Genomic DNA, 18,956 nt, shown 5'->3' on the forward strand with positions numbered 1-18,956 from the left:
TCAATTCCCACGCGATGGAGGTGACTCGAACCAGTTTCTCGGCTCGTGGTATCTCGTAGCACAGCCTAGGTTGAGGCATGCGCCAGCTGATTCACCCTGGCTCGTCGTAATCTGATTTGTGAGATTAGGTAAGACAAAAGTACCGTTGGGCGGCTTGTAGAAGGTATGTGGCATGTTGCCGGCCTGCCTAGCCCCCGTCCGGAGATGTGTGGAGGGAAGTTAGGGTTGTTCGCGGTGATAGAGCAGTAAGTCTTCGGGTAAATATATAGACTACCAACGCCACAACATATGCGCAGACTTCGTAATACGATGAGGTAAAAATCTGGAATGACAGAGCAGAGCAAGTGCCAGCCGAAATTCAACTCTTGATAGTTGGCCAAGCTGGGCTGTATATTCACAGACATCTTCCCTACCCCTTTTCGATACGGGAATGGCCACAATTGATTCGGGAGGCCACATGGTTGCTGCATCTATGTCACGGTTGGAGGCCTGGACTTTTGCGTCTGTGAAAGCTGAAAGGCTTTTGCCCGCCATGGCTGTACGAGCCAGAATCACCAGAGATGGACGGGTGGTCGCCTCAAGAAGAGACGGATTTGTGGAGGGTAATATCTGCATGGAAGCTGTGGAATGCGTAGAAGACTTGGCAAGAAACAGGGATGTTGAGACGAACGTGGTGACGACAGTACGATTGCACAAGGGCATCAAGACTAGTCCTAATTACTGCCTTAAGAATCAGTTTGGGACATCCGTGGGCCAGTGGCAGATTGGCGACGATGTCTCGGCTACAGCGACGAGCTATGAGGCAAACTGCTCCGGCATAGACACGATGCAAAGAAGATCTGAAGTGATCTGAGACAAAACGTCCAACCCCAGCGGGAAATCTGGAAAACGTGTCAGGTTTCCCAATGGATGCGACTGGAGGAAAGGAGCAGAGTCCACGGACCAGCCACATGGAGATGCGGGACATGCCGATTACAAGAGTCGCGGTTCGTTTACACGGAGCTCAATCCGACTGGGGTATCTTGCCTAATACAATACATCGGGGCGATGGGCTAAATGGCCATCCAACTCGGAAAAAGCGTTTGGGTTTCGCAGTATCCAATGTTGGTGAGAAGCGGGCCTCTCAACACGAATCAACAAAATGGTGTGCGTACCTAAATGCATGTAGTCAATAGCGCTGACGTTGCTTATGAAGCATCATATCTTCTTGGTAGGTATATGAAGAAAAAGCCCGCAAGATCTCATCCCCTCAACTTGCAGTCAGTCAGAGACTAGGTAGGTAGGAATGTAAACATGCAGCACTTTTCCACGTGGCGAGCATATGTGTTTCAAGTTACATCCCGGCCTTCCAGAATACTCATCGTAGTCGCCTAAATTGGCATTGGAACCCTTGAAAGCTGCAGTACGGGCATAAAGGACGACTCACGTTTTAGCGCAGACCGCCGCAACAATCCAATCCCCCCACTCAGTCGTTGGAATTGGCACCAAAGACCTGTTGTGGAGCAAAACTCCGAGATCCTTACATACTCCCCTCTTTTGTGCGCTTCTTGTGGCCCTGTACCATGACGAAAACCGTCTGTATTGTCGGTAAGTCAATCCACCAGCTATTTTCTGCCCTCGCCGTATACCAAGTCACTACGGCTCACTCAGATCTTAGGCGCCGGACCTTCGGGGCTGGTTGCGGCCAAGACACTGCTACACGATGTGGCCCCCGCAACCTTCAAGGTCACAATCTACGATGCGCAGCCCCGGATCGGTGGACTATGGCCACTGACCAAGGACGATGCCGCCGGGCAAGTCCATCCGCTGATGGTGGCCAATCAGAGCAAGCACACGGTGCAGTTCAGCGACCTCGCATGGGACGACAATGTCCCGCAGATGCCAAAGGCATGGCAAGTAGGACAGTACCTTAGACGTTACTCAGAGAAGTACGGAGGCGCAGAGGTGAAGCTGGGCCACAAGGTCGTACGAACAGAGTTACAGCAGGACGGCGCCTGGAAGGTTGAGACCGAGTCGGACGAAGGTCCTCAAGTCCGCCTCTTTGATCACCTGCTTGTCACGACCGGTTTCTTCGGCAAGCCGATCTGGCCCGACTATCTGCCAAAGGAGGCCGAAATCCCCATAGTACATAGCAGCAAGTATCGGGATTTGAAGAGTCTTTTGGCTGGAGGAAATGGTAAGGGGCACAAGATCCTCGTAGTTGGGGGGCAGATGTCAGGCATCGAGATTGCCGGCACAATCGCCACTCATCTCTCCTCCGCCGTGCATAGTCCTGGGGAGAAGTCCATCGAGAATCCAGAGAAGTATTCGATCCAGCATATTGCTCAGCGGCCTTGCTGGGTCTTTCCTTTATTCACCTCCGCCCAGGTAAGACCCATGCCCACACCGCACAGCAGCAGAGTGCGTTACTAAGTTTCTTCCGTCTAAAGCCTGCGGCTGCAGTGCCCCCTTTCCTACCCTGTGACCTGCCGTCTTACAACCTAGCGAATCGGCCTCACCCCTTGATGAACAACTCCGGGCACATCAGCGTGGATTCAGCCAAGACATTCAACTCGATATTCCAATCAGTTCTTGGCACCGATCAGGGCGAGTTCTCACCAGACATCAGAATTGGCGATGATCTTATAGAGCAGCAACCGTTCTTGGCAATGAGCAACCACTATACCGACTTTGTCAGATCCGGGATGATCTCCGTCAGCCAAGGTAAAGTATCGTCCCTGGCTGGGAATACTGCTGTGCTCTCATCTACGAATGAGAAGATTGAAGACATTGCCGCCGTTGTTCTTGCCACTGGTTTCGATCCTTGCCCATCTCTAGATTTCCTTCCGTCGGATGTTCTAGAGACAATTTCATATGCCCCCTCACACCCGAGCCTCCCAGCTGCGCTCGCGTTTCACGGGACATGCCATCCTTCACTCGCGACTCTTGGCTTTGTCGGTTTTTACCGCTCACCTTACTGGGGCGTCATGGAAATGCAAGCAAGGCTCATCGCACGTCTTTGGACGACAGAGCAACCCTCTCAGGCATTGAAAGAATCTCTCGACTCTGACAGTTCGATTCAAAATGTGTTGAATCTTCGTTCAGATCCACGCTTATCACAATTTCCGATGGGTGACTACGCGTTTCTCATGCAAGAATTTGCGAAAGCCTTGGAGATGAACATATCTGCGCCTCGAGACACACCACCACTTGCAAACGGGAAAAGCATGGATATTCTCACGCCTGCTCGATACGTTTATGAGAGAGCGACCGAGTCCCAGCTTGCTGAGGCAGAGAAGAACCTCGCATCCACCCATGAAACTGCCTTGGGTGGCTTGACCAAGGCCAAATTCGTCGCCCAGGCCGTCTTCAGGTCTTTGCTGGGGGAGTGGCAACTGGAGCGCGATCTGGTATCGAAACTGCCATCCCACCCTAGTGGCCGATTTGTCGGAACGGCCAAGTTCCTCCTGCGCCAAGGCACAGCGGATGGCCGCAAGGTGCCGGGTGAAGATGACTTGGGCATGGAGTATCTGTACATCGAAGACGGCGACTTCACGGCCAGCAACGGGTTGAAATTCCGTGCTACCCGGCGCTACGTCTGGCGCTACGACGAAGCTCGGGATGTGCTTAGCGTCTGGTTTGCCAAGACGGACGACAACATGCGAGCCGACTATCTGTTCCACGACATTGAGTTCATCGTACCGGATGCCGAGGGCGAGGCAGCGCAGGCGAAGGGCTGGCAAGCCAAAGCAAGCCATCTGTGCATAGAGGATCTCTACAATGTCAAGTATGACTTCAAGTTCCAGGCCGTCAACCTGAAAGAATGGAAGATTGGGTACTCGGTCAACGGCCCCAAGAAGGACTACACTATTTCTGGGGTATATAGACGATAGAGAAACAGTGATTTATCTAGCTCTAGAATGCAGATTCATGACTACCCCGGTACCCTTTCTGGCCAGCGGGGGTGAATAGTGCTTTCCTTTTCTAGAGTGTTTGGATACATCTATTATGAATAGTTCACTACAGACAGGGTGATCGATAGGCAAGAAGGCCAATAGATGGCCAATATACTTTGAAGACATCCTTACGCCCCAAAGTATACCTCAAGTGATCCAGTCGGCGCGAATGATCATTTAATCAGACCCTTGTAAAGGCAACCGTTAAGACTGAGCTAACGATTTAGAGGATGCTCCCTGGTTGTTGGGTCACATGCTGCGCTCAACTGATGACTCAAAATGCTCCCGATTCTACAAGGACTTGATGTGTGACGCCTGAACCTGCTCTGGTTGAATCCCCGAGGCTCAAATGACCGTCTAAATGCGCACTGGAACAGAATCCCTCTTGACCAGCGCGTGCCCTTGAAGTACAAGTGAGTTCTTGCACTTGCGCCCCTGGACGAAATCGGCAAGGTTGCGTATCGTACAAGCCCCAATCTCCGTCAAGGCCTCGTCGGTGAAGAAGGCCTGGTGGCCGCAGACGAGCACGTTGTGGAAGGTGGTCAGGCGCATGAGCTCGTCGTCGTCGATGATCTCGCCCGAGTGGTCCTTGTAGAAGAGGGCGCCCTCGCCGTCGTAGACGTCTAGCGCCAGGCCGCCCAGGTGCTTCGACTTGAGCGCGGCGATGACGGCCTTGGTGTGGATCAGGCCGCCGCGCGACGTGTTGACGAGCATGGCGCGGGGCTTCATCTTGGCCAGCGACTCGGCGTTGATGATGTGCTTCGACTGGTCCGTCAGCGGGCAGTGCAGGCTGACGATGTCGCTCTGCGCCAGGAGGGCGTCGAGGTCCGTGTACGCCCCGCCGCACTTCTTGAACTCGTCGTTCTCGAAGGGGTCGAAGGCGATGACCCGGCATCCGAACCCAACCATGATCCGGGCTAGGGCAACTCCAATCTTGCCAGTCCCGACTAGGCCGACCGTCTTTCCATGTAAGTTTCTAGAGTATACATGCAATGTCAGTGATGAGTTGGTTACACCATTATGGCCTGTTTGACCTCTTTCTTTAGGACCATTTGGGGTAGCTCAGGGGTTGACGCCGCTGTAACCACGTTGTCCCCCCTCCCCCTTTTTAAGGGGTAAAAGGTCTAACATGCAAGAGCAAGATACCAAGGGTGACCAACCTTCCGAGCAGACCGTCCAGGTTGAAGTTGGCCTCGCGTACGCGGTTGTAGGCGCGGTGGGTATTCCGGTTGAGGGTCTGGATGAGGGCGACGGCGAACTCGGCGACGGCCTCTGGCGAGTACGAGGGCACATTGGCGACGAAGAAGTCGAGGCGCTCGGCGGCCTCGAGGTCGACGTGGTTGTAGCCGGCGCAGCGCAACAGGACCGCCTTGACGCCGTGCTGGGCGAGCGCCTCGAGCACGGGGGCGTCGACGGCGTCGTTGACGAAGACGCAGACAGCCTGGGCGCCCCGGGCCAACTCCACCGTTTCGAGCGAGAGCGGGAAGTCGTGGTAGATGACCTCAATCGCATCCTCCGGAGCCAGCTCCGCCGCGTGCGCGGTGGTCAGGTAGAGCTTGTCGTAGGGCTTGGCGCTGAAGACGGCGAGCTTCATGGTTTGGGGTTTGGATTTGGATTTCGATTTTGGTAACGGTTACGTGATTTAGGGTAGGGGATTTGCTAACAAGTTCCACCGGCTCGGGGTTTTTTGCATATAAGCTGGAGATGGAGGGGAGGAAGGACCTTGGCGGCGTACGGGGAGTGAGCAGCTCGGAAGAGCGGGGCAAACAGCATGCACAAGAAACACATATCACATCCCTACGTATGACAAGATATGACAAGAAGGCAGAAGTTGCCGAGCTGCATATACGAAAGGTTGGCCCTTCCTTGGCAAACATGCAAACATGCAAAGATCAAACGATGATGAGCATGCCCAACCGGAAAACACGGGACGGAGTAGGGACAATCAATGTGCGCGGATCGCCTGCATAGTTACTTACCTCTTAATCTCGGAATTTGGAGAAGGAAGGGAAGCAGGTATTAGAAGGAGTATATGATATGTGTATCAATCATCCTTATGGAGGATTTGGAATGGGGTGGAAATATAAAGCGGGAGGGCTCGGTGTTACTAGTTGCCTATTCCACTATAAGAATATGCGACGAATACATTGTGTACAATCTCTATAGGATAACTCCAGTGTTTTTATCCTGATCCTGGGGTTGAAGTTCTAGACGGGCCGTTTGCCAGCACACCGAACCAGCCAGTTGGGTCACTGTTGGCCCCCAAGTTTAGGTACTGAAGCCAGCACCCCACTACGCTGCACAATGACGATGATTTCTCCCACTGCCGGCCTACTTGCGGTATTTGGTCAATTTGTATTTCCTTGTAGCCACTGGTGATACTCCCCAAAGCACCATCGGGAGAGAGCGCAAATGCTTGGCCTTCCGTGTTGGGCTTTGGAGCTTTACATTGTCTGTGATCTTACATTAATGTTATTTTTTACAGTGTTTGGCTAGGCGAATGCTCTGGCTGGTACAATAAACCGCTCGCCGCCAATTGCACCCAACATCATCACAGCGTTGATTGATCAGCAGCCGGCCAAAGGAACCAGGCAATGGCAGCGAGAAGCTTCATCCCAGCGGCAACCCACAAGACTCCGGTGGCACCAAGGGTGCTGCGCGACACGATACCGCCCAGGACGGCGCCAACGAGGAGCAAGAGCGGCGCCCCCACGCGGCGGTTTCTCTCCGAGTTGTGAAACGCGAACAGCTGGGTGTCGGAGAACAGGTCGCAGTATATGCTCGTCAGGACGACGCTCGTGAGCGAGTTGTATTTGAGCGCCCGGCTCGTGACAGCCTGGCCGCAACTCTGGAAAGCGACCAGGGCCACGGGGAGCAGGACGTTCCACTCGATGCTGTCCTTCTCGTCGGCCACGGCGGGCACCAACGTACGCACGACGGCGGCCGCGACGATGAAGGCCATCTGGATCAGGAATGAAGCGCATAATACCCATCGCCGACAGGGCGAGAAGTGCCGGTGGAAACGACTGAAGCAGAAGGATCCCACACAGAACGAGATCAGCGAGGCGCCGGACTTGACCCAGCGTTTTGACTCATTTGGCGCAGCTAACCCAAGGCCAATATACACCCTATCGACTCTCGGTGTCAGCATTTACTCTTCTTGGGGTAATAGAATGTCTCGAGAGGGAATAGGGGAAGTTTCTGGAACAAGCGGTTATTCCATGCCTCGTGAGACACTGGACTAACGTGTAATAAACACTAGAACAGGAAGGAATAAACACCGAAAGTCGCTTACGTGTTCCCTACAGATGAGCATAATTAGCACTCGTTTCCAACGATGCGCCTGGGTCGCCATGAGATGCACCTGTTTGCATGGAGACGAAGGATCCCCAGGTAGATATGGCAGTACTGTCTAGCAGGCCGGTGATGATATAACACAACAGCAAGACCACATCTGCCCAATCACGGTGGACATCGACAGTCAACTTTTCGCGCCATACCGAGGTTCTCGCCGAATTCGTGCCCAGCAAAGGTTGCTCTTCGTCGGCGTTGCGGCGAGCTGCGGATCTGGAGTGGCTCCTCAGCGAGCCGTAGGCGCTGGATGTTGCCATGACGTAGTAGGTACTCAGGTTACTCAAGATAGGATGCGACAAGGGAAGTAAGAATCCAGCAGCGATAACCACGGGCGAGGGTTTTGTCGATGGGGTGCTCAAAGAAGGTTGGTTGAACCAGCCTACCCGCCTCAATAGAGACTGACTCGCATCAGTCTGACGTATGCGAATACAGGTTCAAGCTTTTCAGTCCGTCTAATCTAAAGCCAGGGCCAAAACCAAGATCGCGGAATCTAGTGCCCTCCTTCGGGAATTGGGTGCCGGGCGTACAGTACAGTAGCGTGGGCTGTTGTAGCGGTTCTAGCGGCCCATTCTAGGTGGGGGCAGCGCCTAGCAATGCCTGGGTTTCACGGTTTCAGTTGGTCCAGGGCCCAACTAAACAGCTTGAGCTGGCCGGGGCTGACATTCCAGCTAGCTTCAGCTGCTGCTGCTGCTGCTGCACTTATGTAATAATCTTAGGCCCCATCAAACCAATGCAAGTTCCGAAGAAGCATCTCACCTCAGTCGAGTTGCAGTCATATCTGAATCTATATATATATTTGCAAATACCATATAAAAAGCTACAACTATATGCAATTTCTCTGGGAGGGAATCTTGTTCCATTTCATACTGAACCCATGCCGGCACGGTGAAGCGCAAAATCACCGAGACTCGGCCCATCTACCGGCGCCAATTGGCCTGCAGTCGGTGCATGTCTATGCTGGCTGAGGCGTGTCGTGCAACATCTCGTACGACAGTCAAACTCTATGGCATACAAAGCAAGAAGACTCAATACATGTGTTCAAATCTACATTGCACCCGGCAAGATTCGATTCACTTCTGGACTTATGACACGGGGCACTTCGAACAAGGGATAAAGAGAGAGAGAAATATAAGGAAATGCCCATTTGTGTATCTTTTGGGGATAATAATGGCCGGTTCCGTAGTTTTCCGGAATGTGCGGGTAATACCCCTGTGACCAACCGGGTTGTCGTCCCATCCTCAATGTTGTCTGCAAAGAACTTCGCTGGCGAAACCCAGCCCAGTGAAGTCGCTCCCTGTTACTGTTACGAAAATCGCCTCTACTATCGGCAGCGCTGACAATGGCGTGCATGGACGATGCTGCAAGTCATTTTGAAAGCGATGAACGGAAGATAACTTTTGACTGGGCAGATCGCCCCCAACGGAGGTTGTCCTATCAGATGGCTATGTCGACTACCTATTTATGTCGACGAAATATATTTTCCGTCAACATCGATCGCGACGACATCCACTCACGAACGGCAGGCATGTGGTTCAGGGGTGGGCTATCGATTCCTTCTGGGCCGTGTCAAGGAGTTATGGCCCCCGGCATGTCATCAATTCCCACAGGCCGTCAGAAAACAGCTGCACAGGATGCCGCGATCCGATACACGGGCCTATACAGTGGGCTACAACACGCGGCCTCCGGATACCACGGCCCGGCAGCGAGACTAACCCGGCTACTCCGGCACAACGCGAGGCCATTCTTGCCTTTCTTGAAACCTAGCAACCTTGTAAATCAAGATTGAAGAATTCAAATGCCGATGTTTGGAGAGTCGTCTGTCTGGTTGAGATGGCCTGTATTACCCCGCAAGGTGTTTTAGCGTCCCCGCGAGTGACCTACTACTAGAAAGGTGAGTTTGGGGTACTGCATGTATTGCTAGGTCGCTCGCTGCACACTTGATGCCCGACTGCTCATGCAGTGGCTTGCACATTCCCACTCGCCTGTAAGCCTTTCCTACTTACTCACTACTTACTCAAGCCGTGGTACATTTCTCCACGGCGGGGATTTGGTTTCTATGTACGATGGCACCGTACCAGACACATTTAGGTGGCTACTGTAAAGGATCCATTTTGTCCTGGGCTTGGTATTCATGTAACCCGTAGGTAGACCTGCAAGTTCATGACAAGAATATATGATCCCTGTTTGCATCCCCACCCGAGCTTCAAGCGAAAGTGATCGCATACGTCAACGGGGAGTTACAGCGGCTCTCGCCCATCGGTTCTCGTGCTTCATATGTAGTAGGCCTTTAACCCTCCAAGTAAACCTTGCTGGAACCCGGACTTGCTTCTCTCTTGTCTGCATTCTATTCCTGGCGGGCTAGGACATTGCCAACACCTCCAACACCCAATCACCACAATGCAACTTACAAGCTCGTTTCTAGCTCTAGGCGCGGCGCTGAGTGAACTTGGACGCGCTGTTCCGGTTCAAGACAGCCCGCGACAACGGTTGCTTGATGGCCACTCGTTGCCTTCGAATTTCGGGAAGAACAAGTCTCCCTACACCCCGGGGTTTAAGGACCCCCTCGACAAAGCTGTCGACTCGGTCGGCGACAAGTTGGACCCCCTGCCGTACCGTAATGGCCTAGGCGCTTCCGTGTTGGGCCCCTGGAACTGGGAGCGGTCCCGCCAGGGTCCGGACATGGTGCGCCCACCATCCACCGATCACGGCAACATGAACAACATGCGCTGGAGCTTTGCCGATTCCCATGTGCGAATCGAGGTCAGTCCACCCCCACCGCCCACGAGTCACGAAGCGGCTTGGTCACTTGTTCATTTCATTTACCGCTAACGCATTGCTGCAGGAAGGGGGCTGGACACGACAGACCACCGTCCGCGAGCTCGGCTCAAGCGTCGAGCTGGCGGCCGTGAATATGCGCCTGGATGAAGGCGTCATCAGAGAGCTACATTGGCACAAGGAAGCCGAATGGGCTTACGTCTTGGACGGAGAAGTTCGTGTGACGGCCATCGACTACGAAGGTGGCAACTTCATGGACGACTTGAAGAAGGGCGATCTCTGGTACTTCCCCAGCGGCGTTCCTCACTCGCTTCAAGGCCTGAGTCCCAACGGTACCGAATTCCTGCTCATCTTCGACGATGGCAACTTCTCGGAAGAGTCTACTTTCATCCTCAGCGATTGGCTTGGTATGTAATCCCAGGTGCTCCTAGCCCAGGACCGGACAACTGACTCCAACGTAGCCCACACTCCCAAGTCGGTCATTGCCAAGAACTTCAACTTGGCACCAGAGATCTTTGCCCACATCCCAGATGGTGAGAAGTACATTTTCCAAGGCACCAATCCCGGCTCGATCGACGAGGAGAGACCGACAGGCAAGGGTGTGAAGAAGTCCAAGTACAACTTCACCCATCGCATGATGGACCAAGAGCCCAAGAAGACGAGCGGCGGGGAAGTGCGCATTACCGATTCCAACAACTTCGGGATCTCCAAGACGGTGGCCGCCGCCCATGTCACCATCCAGCCCGGCGCCATTCGGGAGATGCACTGGCACCCCAACGCCGACGAGTGGTCGTTCTTCATCAAAGGCCGCGCCCGCATCACCATCTTCGCCGCCGAGGGCACGGCCCGCACGTTCGACTACGTGCCTGGCGACGTCGGCATCGTGCCGCGCAACAACGGCCACTTCGTCGAGAACATCGGGGACGAGCCCGTGGAGATGCTCGAGGTTTTCCGCGCCGATGAGTTCCGCGACTTCTCCCTGTTCCAGTGGATGGGCGAAACGCCCAAGAAGATGGTCGTCGACCACCTGTTCAAGGACGACCCGGAGAGCGGCGAGGCCTTCTGGAAGAAGGTCCAGAGTGCGGAGAAGGATGAAGTCACTCAGCCTGATGTCAATCTTGATGCGTCGCAGATCAGGGTTGATGAGCTGTAAGGATGACCACGTATGGAATGGCAGATCACAGTACGATTGAGAAACGAAGCCATATTTCAATAAACCCTGTCTATCGTCGGGTATTTGGACGGGACGGGACGAATATTTCAAGGGTACAATATGAAGGCGTTTGGAAAGCCAGGATCTGGCAAGTGGACAAGCCCTTGAATTGGCTAATGACTGACCAAGAGCTAACGGCATCAAACATGACCCAGTCTCTCCCCCCTTTGCCTACATTCAAAAGAGGGGAGGGCGTTTGTGATGCAATATATATATACATGTTTTCCAGGAACTCAATTCTTATGGAATAGAAAAGACAAAGACTCCTTTACCCAAGGCCATGACCGATACGTGGAATGAGCGAACGTTGAGAATCCCCGGCAACAGACCTAATGAAAATGACATAGCACAAACCCCTTATGACCATGATGAAGTACTTCTACTGAAATATACCCTGAGTAACAAAAACACGATTTGGGTGGCCGCCTGTGCGCGAAATAGACTCGTTCATACTTGTTCCATGCCAGCATGAACCCTCCAACTACATGTCGAACTTCTCCGTAACCACAGCCTCCAGCACGCTGCCCGGCTGGTCCCGCAGAGCGTGCTCCATGCTTGAGTAGACGGCGTCGGTTCTCAGCATGTCGGTGTCTGATCGCCAGCGACCGGGGTCCGCGAGAGGCCACTCGGCGCGCTCGAAGCGCTCGCGCACGGCGGGGGCCATGCCCACGATGTGGAATTGCACCTGCGGCCCGCAGTGGCCGCGGATGTCCTCCTTGAGCTCCCCGAGGGCCAGCACCGCCGTCACGTCGATGAAGGACATCCTCGTCACGTCCCACACCACGACGGCTAGGGGCGCCTCCCGGACCGCGGCCCCGCCGCCGCACGCCCTGCGCAGCCGCTGGATCCGCTGCGCCGTCGCCACGCTCCAGGAACGCTCGCTGTCCGGCGCCGCGGACGTGGCGGCGCTCTTGGTCTCGTCGTATACGAGCTGGACGGCCTCGAGGGCGGTGCCCTTGCCGCGCTGCGCGTTGGGGAAGAAGAGCGCGTCGGTGAAGCGGACGACGATGGTGTCGCTCGGGATCCGGGGGCCGGCGGCCGGGGCGAAGTTGTAGCTGAAGTTCACCACTCCGTCGGCGGAATTGCCGTTGGGGTTGGAGGAGGGGGAGAAGTCGTCGCGGCCTTCGCCATGGCTATCGAGCTGCACCAGAGGCTTGACAAAGGCAGAGCGTAGGAGCGTGTAAACAACAGACCACGCCACGGCGACGCCGATGCCGATCTCAGCCGACACAAATACGGTCATCCAGAAGGACAGCATCGAGGCCACGAAGTCGGCGAAGGACACTCTCCAGTAGCGGTAGAAGAGCGATACAGGACCGAAGAGATGGACGACGGCCATGATCTGGACGTACCGGTGTCAGCTAGGGCACTTTGCTGTGGCTCAGAAAGGGCTACATAAACGAGAAACTCACAATGATGGCAGAAAGCGTGGCTTTGGGTAGCCAGAAGAGGGCCGGCGAAAGCACGTAGACGGTCAAGAGGATGAAGCCGGCAGTGACGACCCCGTTGAGCGGGCTCCTGACGCGACACTCGGAGTTCACCGCCGTCCGGGACATGGCGCCGCTGACTGGCATAACGCTGAAGAAGCTGTTGATTACGTTGGTGAATCCGAGATAGTTGAGCTCCTACACCGACAGCAAAGAGAAATTAGTACCCCGCTTCTCTTTCGGGAAAGGGGTCGTCAGAGTCCAGAACACTGCATACCTGGGTCTGGTCGATCGAGTAGCCATTGCGTCGCCCAAACGCCTTGCCCACAGCCAAGTGCTCCAATGCGCATGCCACCAGCGGCGCGAAGGCACGAGAGGCGACTTTCAGGAGCAATTCGGTGTCGTGGGCCTTCGGGGCGGCGATGCCCTTGGTCTTGACCTTGGTGATGGACCAGAGCGGTTTCGCGCCGCGGTCCCTGTTGACGAAGAAGCTGATAAGGGTGAACAGGATCACGACAAAGACGGCACGGCTGGACGCGATGTACTTGATGACGAAGTTCTTTTTGCCCAACGTCTTGCCCAGCTTCTCGAGCGCGAGGAGGATGGCGACGGTTCCAAAGCCGATTGCGCAGGTAGGTCCATCCCTTTACCACAAGTCAGTTTATTTCACATTGAGCTTAAAGGAAAGAAAAAGGAAGAAGAAGAGGTATAGGAAGAAGAAGAAGAAGAAGAAGAAGAAGAAGAAGAAGAAGAAGAAGAAGAAGAAGAAGAAGAAGAAGAAGAAGAAGAAAGGCGGACTCAGACATGTGAAGCACGTACCACTGGGGGAGCCGTTTCAGGGCGTATCCTGTAATGTTAAAGATGCCGTCAGGGGTATCGCTTAGGCCCACCAGGCTTCCCAGCTGGCCGAAGCCGATGGTCAGAGAGGTGGCGGAGATGAAGCCGCTGAGGACGGGAACAGAGACGAATTCCAAAAGGAACCCCAGCCCGAAGAGACCTAAGACGAGGTTGTATGCGCCGACCATGAACGCCACGGCACTGGCAATGGCGGTCGGGCTGTACTCGGCCGAGAGATCACGGACAATCTCCGAAGTCAAAAGGCCCAAGACAGATGTGGGACCGGACGACAGGTCTATATCGTGTTCACCAGAATCGTCAGTAAGCACGTCCGCATCATAGCATCAAGGCAGGCTCCGAAAGAACGCACCTTTGGACGTTCCCATGAGGACGGCCATGACGGCGGGGATCCAGCCGGAATAAAGCCCGTTCTCGATCGGTATGGTGGCGATCTTGGCGTAGGCGAGGCCTTGGGGGATCAGCAGCACGCCGACGGTCAGGCCGGCCATGAAGTCCTGCACGAGCCACGCGGGGTGGTAGCGCGGAAGCCATTGGATGATGGGGAACTTGTCGAGGAGGTACTGCCCGGCGGCGCTGGGCATCTTGGGCGCGCCGGTGACGACGAAGCTCTTGACTCGGTTGGTGGTCGTGTCGGTTCGCACCACGTCCTTCGCCCACTCGACGTTTTCTTTCAAGTCGAGTTTTGCCATGGTGCCTGCCTGGTGTTGTCAAGGGATATTGAATATCAGGGGGGATAGTATAGTTGTGCAAGTCCAGGCGCCGCCGACTATAGAATTGGAAGGAAAAAAAGCCAAACGGTTGGTTGAAGAACTAAGATGAAGTATGGTCGAAGCTGTGAGAGCCAAATCTCAAGAAGTTCACAAGAGGTTGCGATGACATGATGATATATAGCCCCATGTCCCGGGATGGTGATGCGTGCTCGATCGAGGCAGTGCTACGTCTCTCTCCTTTCTTCCAGTTGAGAGCGTCGAGTCTGGCACTGCTCCCCTTAGCCGAGTCAGACCTTCAGCGGTACAGATGCGGGCTCTGCCTGTTTCTGTTTGGTATGCGTTTGGTCTATATCCAGACATAGAAACAGACCCAGGCCCAGATACAGACCAAGCCAGGGAAGTAGACAGGGACAGGGCCAAGCTGCTGTGATGGTCCGCCCAGACGGCTGACATGGCCGGCAGAGAGCCCTTTTCTGCATGTATGTAACCTGGATATGTTTTCGATAGAGAGGTCGGAAGTCGGCTCATCCCAGGCTCTATTCATTGGGGGGAAGGCAGAGGCAGGTCGATGACAAGCGCTGCAGTCTGCACGTTGGGTGACAGTGCAAGATGACGGCGCTGGATAGGGGCATGCTGGCTCTGGTCTGTCAGGCTCTACCCTTCTTTGCGCCAATCCCACCAAGGCCAATGGGAACACCGAACAGCACCAAGGCCAATTTCGTCACTGTCTATTCCAAAGAATGTGCTGGGGTTACCTCTGAATCTTTGGCATGCATACAACTACCTAAGTAGGCAGAGCGGGGTGGGCCATGGCCGCAGATCTGGGGATAACCGGCATCCCACGTCTTAATTACTTCCCGCGGTGGAAACGGCGACAATGCCCCCTAATTGAATGCGGGGATACCCTGGGTGGTCTATAGCCCGGCCTTTTGCGGAACCAGAAGATATCCGGTGGGAGGAGCGGGGCCCCCGTGGAAGGTTCCGGGGGGATCCCGGGGGCATGAGCGAAAACAAAGGCGCAGGCAGCGGGAACGAGAAGCGGAAAACCACGGACGCAGACACACTCAGCTGAGCGGCTGTCACATGAACGGCAGCCCAGTTGGACGATCAGCGCCCTTGGGGGAGCCCGCCCTCTACCCCAATCAGATGCACCGGGAAATGCACGAGCGACGGCTGCAGTCACACAGCAGATTACTACTCATATCAGCCAATGGGCAATAAACCCGATCGGCATACATGCATGCATCTACAAAAAAAAGCATCCCATCCAAGTGGCATGATGATGATGATGATGATTGACTTCACGCGGGGGAGGCGACGACCATGACGATGACGATCATATTGTCTGCGGATCGGAGATATAACCGTTTTCGTCCGTTGGTAGAATGTTAGGCTTCTATCACCCGCCGATGGAAGGGAAGGGGGCAATCGCGCTCGCCCGTTTCGACTCAGGTAGTCAGGGATAGGATGCTATAGCACTCTTGACATGTATATAGTATTGTTTATATACGGCTTATATTTAGAGTTTACTTCTGATATAATATCTGTATGTCGGATGAGGGCTGTCGGTTCAACGACGATTAAGGTTTAACCGTGGGTAATTAATAAAGTTCATCAGCCACTATACAGGGGACTATAGCTCTACTATAGCGATTCTGAGTATAGCATCCCATCTTACAAATGAATAAACAACTAAACAAACAAACAGAGGAGGCCTATCAGACCCAGCGGATCGTGCTCCGGCTGCGACACAGGTCGGGATGGGCTCTACGCAGACTGTGGGCTGCCAAGAGAAGCTTGAGTTTGTTGTCACCGAGAGATGCTATGTCAGCGCGGGTTCCTGACATGCCAGTTTCACCGCCCACCTGGTGAAACGCGGCTGATTGGATCTCCACGACTTGCGCCTTGTGCAAACATTTCCACACCTTGGGCTTGGCAGGAGGCACAGGCAGCCAGGCACTCTGGGGTATGTGGAGCCGTTGATCCAGAAAGAAATATGGACATATGGTGTCTTCGACTGCTCCGTATCGTCCCCCCTCTCCCCCCACCGCTCCGTGGGCGCTTTCCGTCCTAGTGGCTTCTGCGCGACAGCGGTTACAAACATCGTCTCATGACCGGACAAGGAAGCCATTCGTCCCAACAAGTAATATAAATAACAACGAATGGGAGTCAAGACTTGCTCGGTGGGGACCATGATCGCAAACGAGGCTCTTACTTCATCACTTCATCCTAACAAGCTTCAAGTTGGAGATTCTCCTCCTATACGGTTTCCAGTTCGCCACATGTTGGAAGAATTCTCGGTGATATTTCGATACTGGAACCAAGACTGGGACAAGATATTGCAAGTGCTGGACGATTTGATCCTATAGGTGAGACAGACTGGTAAGTTTAATTTAGAGAAAGTACGAACTCGTATATAATAGATTTACGACCCGGTTATTCCATTATACAGACCCATATAGACTATCTTACAACTCATTCACGTAACAAAACTTACTCCTTTCTCACAAGTTCCTTTTTATTACATCTGGTTTATAACTATACATAGACACAAACTCGAGCACCTCGAGCACCTCGAGCCAAGGAAAAGTCAAGAATAATCGCCCTAGTGGCCCGGCCCGCCATCTCGAATACAAAAAGAGAAAACCCGAAAACAATCTGTGATCTAGCAACAAGACCCCAAACTAAACCTTCAACTTGTCTCTAACCCCGGCGTAGCCTGCGAGGACGTGGGCGGCGCGCTCGTCGCTCCGGGGGTGGATGTCCATGGGGAAGGGCAGGGGCTCGAGGATGACGTGGGCGTTGGTGGCCTCGGAGTCGAAGTCGATCTCCCGGCCGGTCGAGGGGCAGCGCTTCTTGGTCAGGTCGAAGGCCCACAGCGCCGCCGCGCCCGAGACGAACATCTCGTCGTCGACAATGTGCTGGCCCAGGCACGTCCGCCGGCCCCACCCGAACGTGTGCATGCCCTTGCCCTCGCGGAAGTTCGGGTACCGGCTCAGCGGCTCCTGGTACGTCGGCCAGCCGGGCTCCAGGTACCGCTCTGGGTGGTAGTTCTCCGGGTCCGGGTACACCTCGGGCACACGGTTCATGCTCCTGCACACAGAAATGTAAGCGAAAATGCCAAGATAAACTAACTATCCTACAGGACTGGATCACATACCATTCACAGGCAAGTACGATGGTGCCGGCAGCGATTTTCTCGCCCATGTATTCGTCGTCCTTTTCGGCTTGGTGAGGCACGCCTAATTTCCTAAGTTAGCGACGGAGCCAAACGATGCTCTGGGGTATATCCAGAAGGGAAAAAACCAAATAAATGCAAACATACCAAGGGGCACGCCCGAGCGCCAACGCAACGTCTCCTTGAGACATGCTCTCACTGTCGGTAGATTTGGCGAGTCAGCGGTGGTGGGCATCCGGTTGCCACAAACGCGGTCGATCTCTTCTTGTGCTTTCTTTTGCCATTCTGTGTCATGTCACCGTTAGCAGTGGCTATTGGTGGGCTTAATCATCTAGTGCCTTCATACCTGGATGCAGTGTCATGGCCATGAGGAAGAACTGCATCGGGCCACATATCGTGACGACGCCGACAAGGTTGTGGAAGCCCAGCATGCAGCTCGCGAACTCCTCGTCCTTCTCGCTCTGCTCGAGGGTCATGTTGCCCCCCTTGTAGAGGTTGTCGAGGTAGCGGAACGACCAAGTCTCGGCGGGCAGGGTGCCGCTCAGGTAGCGCTGCTTGGCGAGCTTGAGCGAGTTGAGCCACCAGGCGCGCTGTTGGTCCTCGCGGGCTCGCTCGTACTTCTTCCAGGGGTTGAGGGCCCACGGGATGGACCACAAGGGGGTCATGGTGTTGACGAGGGGACCCGACACGGACATCTGCGTGAGGGTACAGTCGGCGCTGTCACCATTTTCCTTGCCGATCGACGCGTCGTCCCAGGCCAGCCGGCTCATGATGCGGCCGCAGTGCTCACGAGTGTTGGAGTGGAACTTGGCCGGCTCCAGCATCAAGACCGCAAGATAGCGCTTCACTTCTTCCTCGATCACACCGTGGAAGTGTGCCCGGTGGAAGTCGGCCATGGCGGCGTGGACCCATTTGCGCTGTTTGGTCCATGTATCTGCGAGTGTGTCAGTTGATTTTGCACAAACGACACAAGGTCCACGGGCTGCTTATATATGACTTACCAGTGCGGTCCATCAAGGCGACATAGCCAGGCCCTGTCTTGTGGTCAAAGAGTGCCCGGATCTGGGGACGGCCCGAGTAGATGTGGCCTCTCTTTGTGAGTAGCTCCTGTGCAATGTTCTCATCTGACACGATGATAAACTGCTGGCCCAGCATGCTGGTGCGGTAGATAGGCCCGTATATGTCCGCCCATTCCTTGAACTTCTTCCACATGCTAAAGCGATCCAGATCATGCACGCGGCCTATAACAGGATACTGCTTGGGGCCCGGGATGTTCCGCTTGGGGCCCCTCTTCCTCCATGATAGGATCTGCTGCAATGCTGAGAACAGCAGACTGGGGACAGCCAGGTAGAGGATGAGAATCCTGACGCCTTCCATCTTGGGCTGACTCTTGGGACAGGGACAGTAGGTAAGATGGTGAGTGAAAACGGTTGTTGGTTGTGATGGGTGTCGAAACGGAGCAACGCTGGACTGGAGAAGCGGAGGAGCAAGAGAGGTAGGGCATTT

The 18,956-nt window shown here is 54.5% G+C and overlaps 6 protein-coding genes across 6 annotated transcripts; 2 read left to right on the forward strand and 4 right to left on the reverse strand.

The window, feature by feature from the left end:
- Positions 1-1,605: 1,605 nt before the first annotated feature.
- PG985_015252 (dimethylaniline monooxygenase 4) lies at positions 1,606-3,872 on the forward strand (the record flags this gene model as incomplete). The annotated part of the gene is made up of 2 exons (XM_066835018.1): positions 1,606-2,367; positions 2,430-3,872. Coding segments are annotated over 2 exons (2,205 nt in total), but the record flags the coding sequence as incomplete, so codon positions are not given.
- Positions 3,873-4,292: 420 nt separating this feature from the next.
- On the reverse strand, positions 4,293-5,529 carry PG985_015253 (D-lactate dehydrogenase; the record flags this gene model as incomplete). Its single annotated transcript, XM_066835019.1, has 2 exons — positions 4,293-4,911; positions 5,096-5,529. 2 exons carry the CDS (start codon positions 5,527-5,529, stop codon positions 4,293-4,295), a joined length of 1,053 nt encoding a protein of 350 aa, XP_066676222.1.
- Positions 5,530-6,486: 957 nt separating this feature from the next.
- PG985_015254 (uncharacterized protein) lies at positions 6,487-7,546 on the reverse strand (the record flags this gene model as incomplete). Its single annotated transcript, XM_066835020.1, has 3 exons — positions 6,487-7,063; positions 7,231-7,237; positions 7,300-7,546. 3 exons carry the CDS (start codon positions 7,544-7,546, stop codon positions 6,487-6,489), a joined length of 831 nt encoding a protein of 276 aa, XP_066676223.1.
- A 2,140-nt stretch (positions 7,547-9,686) lies between these two features.
- Positions 9,687-11,217, forward strand: PG985_015255 (oxalate decarboxylase family bicupin; the record flags this gene model as incomplete). Its single annotated transcript, XM_066835021.1, has 3 exons — positions 9,687-10,049; positions 10,132-10,471; positions 10,526-11,217. The coding sequence occupies 3 exons, from the start codon at positions 9,687-9,689 to the stop codon at positions 11,215-11,217; spliced, it is 1,395 nt and encodes a 464-aa protein (XP_066676224.1).
- A 541-nt stretch (positions 11,218-11,758) lies between these two features.
- PG985_015256 (sulfate permease) lies at positions 11,759-14,251 on the reverse strand (the record flags this gene model as incomplete). The annotated part of the gene is made up of 5 exons (XM_066835022.1): positions 11,759-12,619; positions 12,690-12,902; positions 12,982-13,348; positions 13,524-13,836; positions 13,912-14,251. 5 exons carry the CDS (start codon positions 14,249-14,251, stop codon positions 11,759-11,761), a joined length of 2,094 nt encoding a protein of 697 aa, XP_066676225.1.
- Positions 14,252-16,956: 2,705 nt separating this feature from the next.
- Positions 16,957-18,827, reverse strand: PG985_015257 (Cytochrome P450 monooxygenase psoD; the record flags this gene model as incomplete). The annotated part of the gene is made up of 5 exons (XM_066835023.1): positions 16,957-17,365; positions 17,433-17,514; positions 17,598-17,735; positions 17,797-18,384; positions 18,452-18,827. The coding sequence occupies 5 exons, from the start codon at positions 18,825-18,827 to the stop codon at positions 16,957-16,959; spliced, it is 1,593 nt and encodes a 530-aa protein (XP_066676226.1).
- Between the last annotated feature and the right edge of the window lie 129 nt (positions 18,828-18,956).

Source organism: Apiospora marii (genome assembly GCF_038362585.1).
Source record: "Apiospora marii strain CBS 49790 chromosome Unknown utg000013l_segment0_segment0, whole genome shotgun sequence".
NCBI classification, from domain to species: domain Eukaryota; kingdom Fungi; phylum Ascomycota; class Sordariomycetes; order Amphisphaeriales; family Apiosporaceae; genus Apiospora; species Apiospora marii.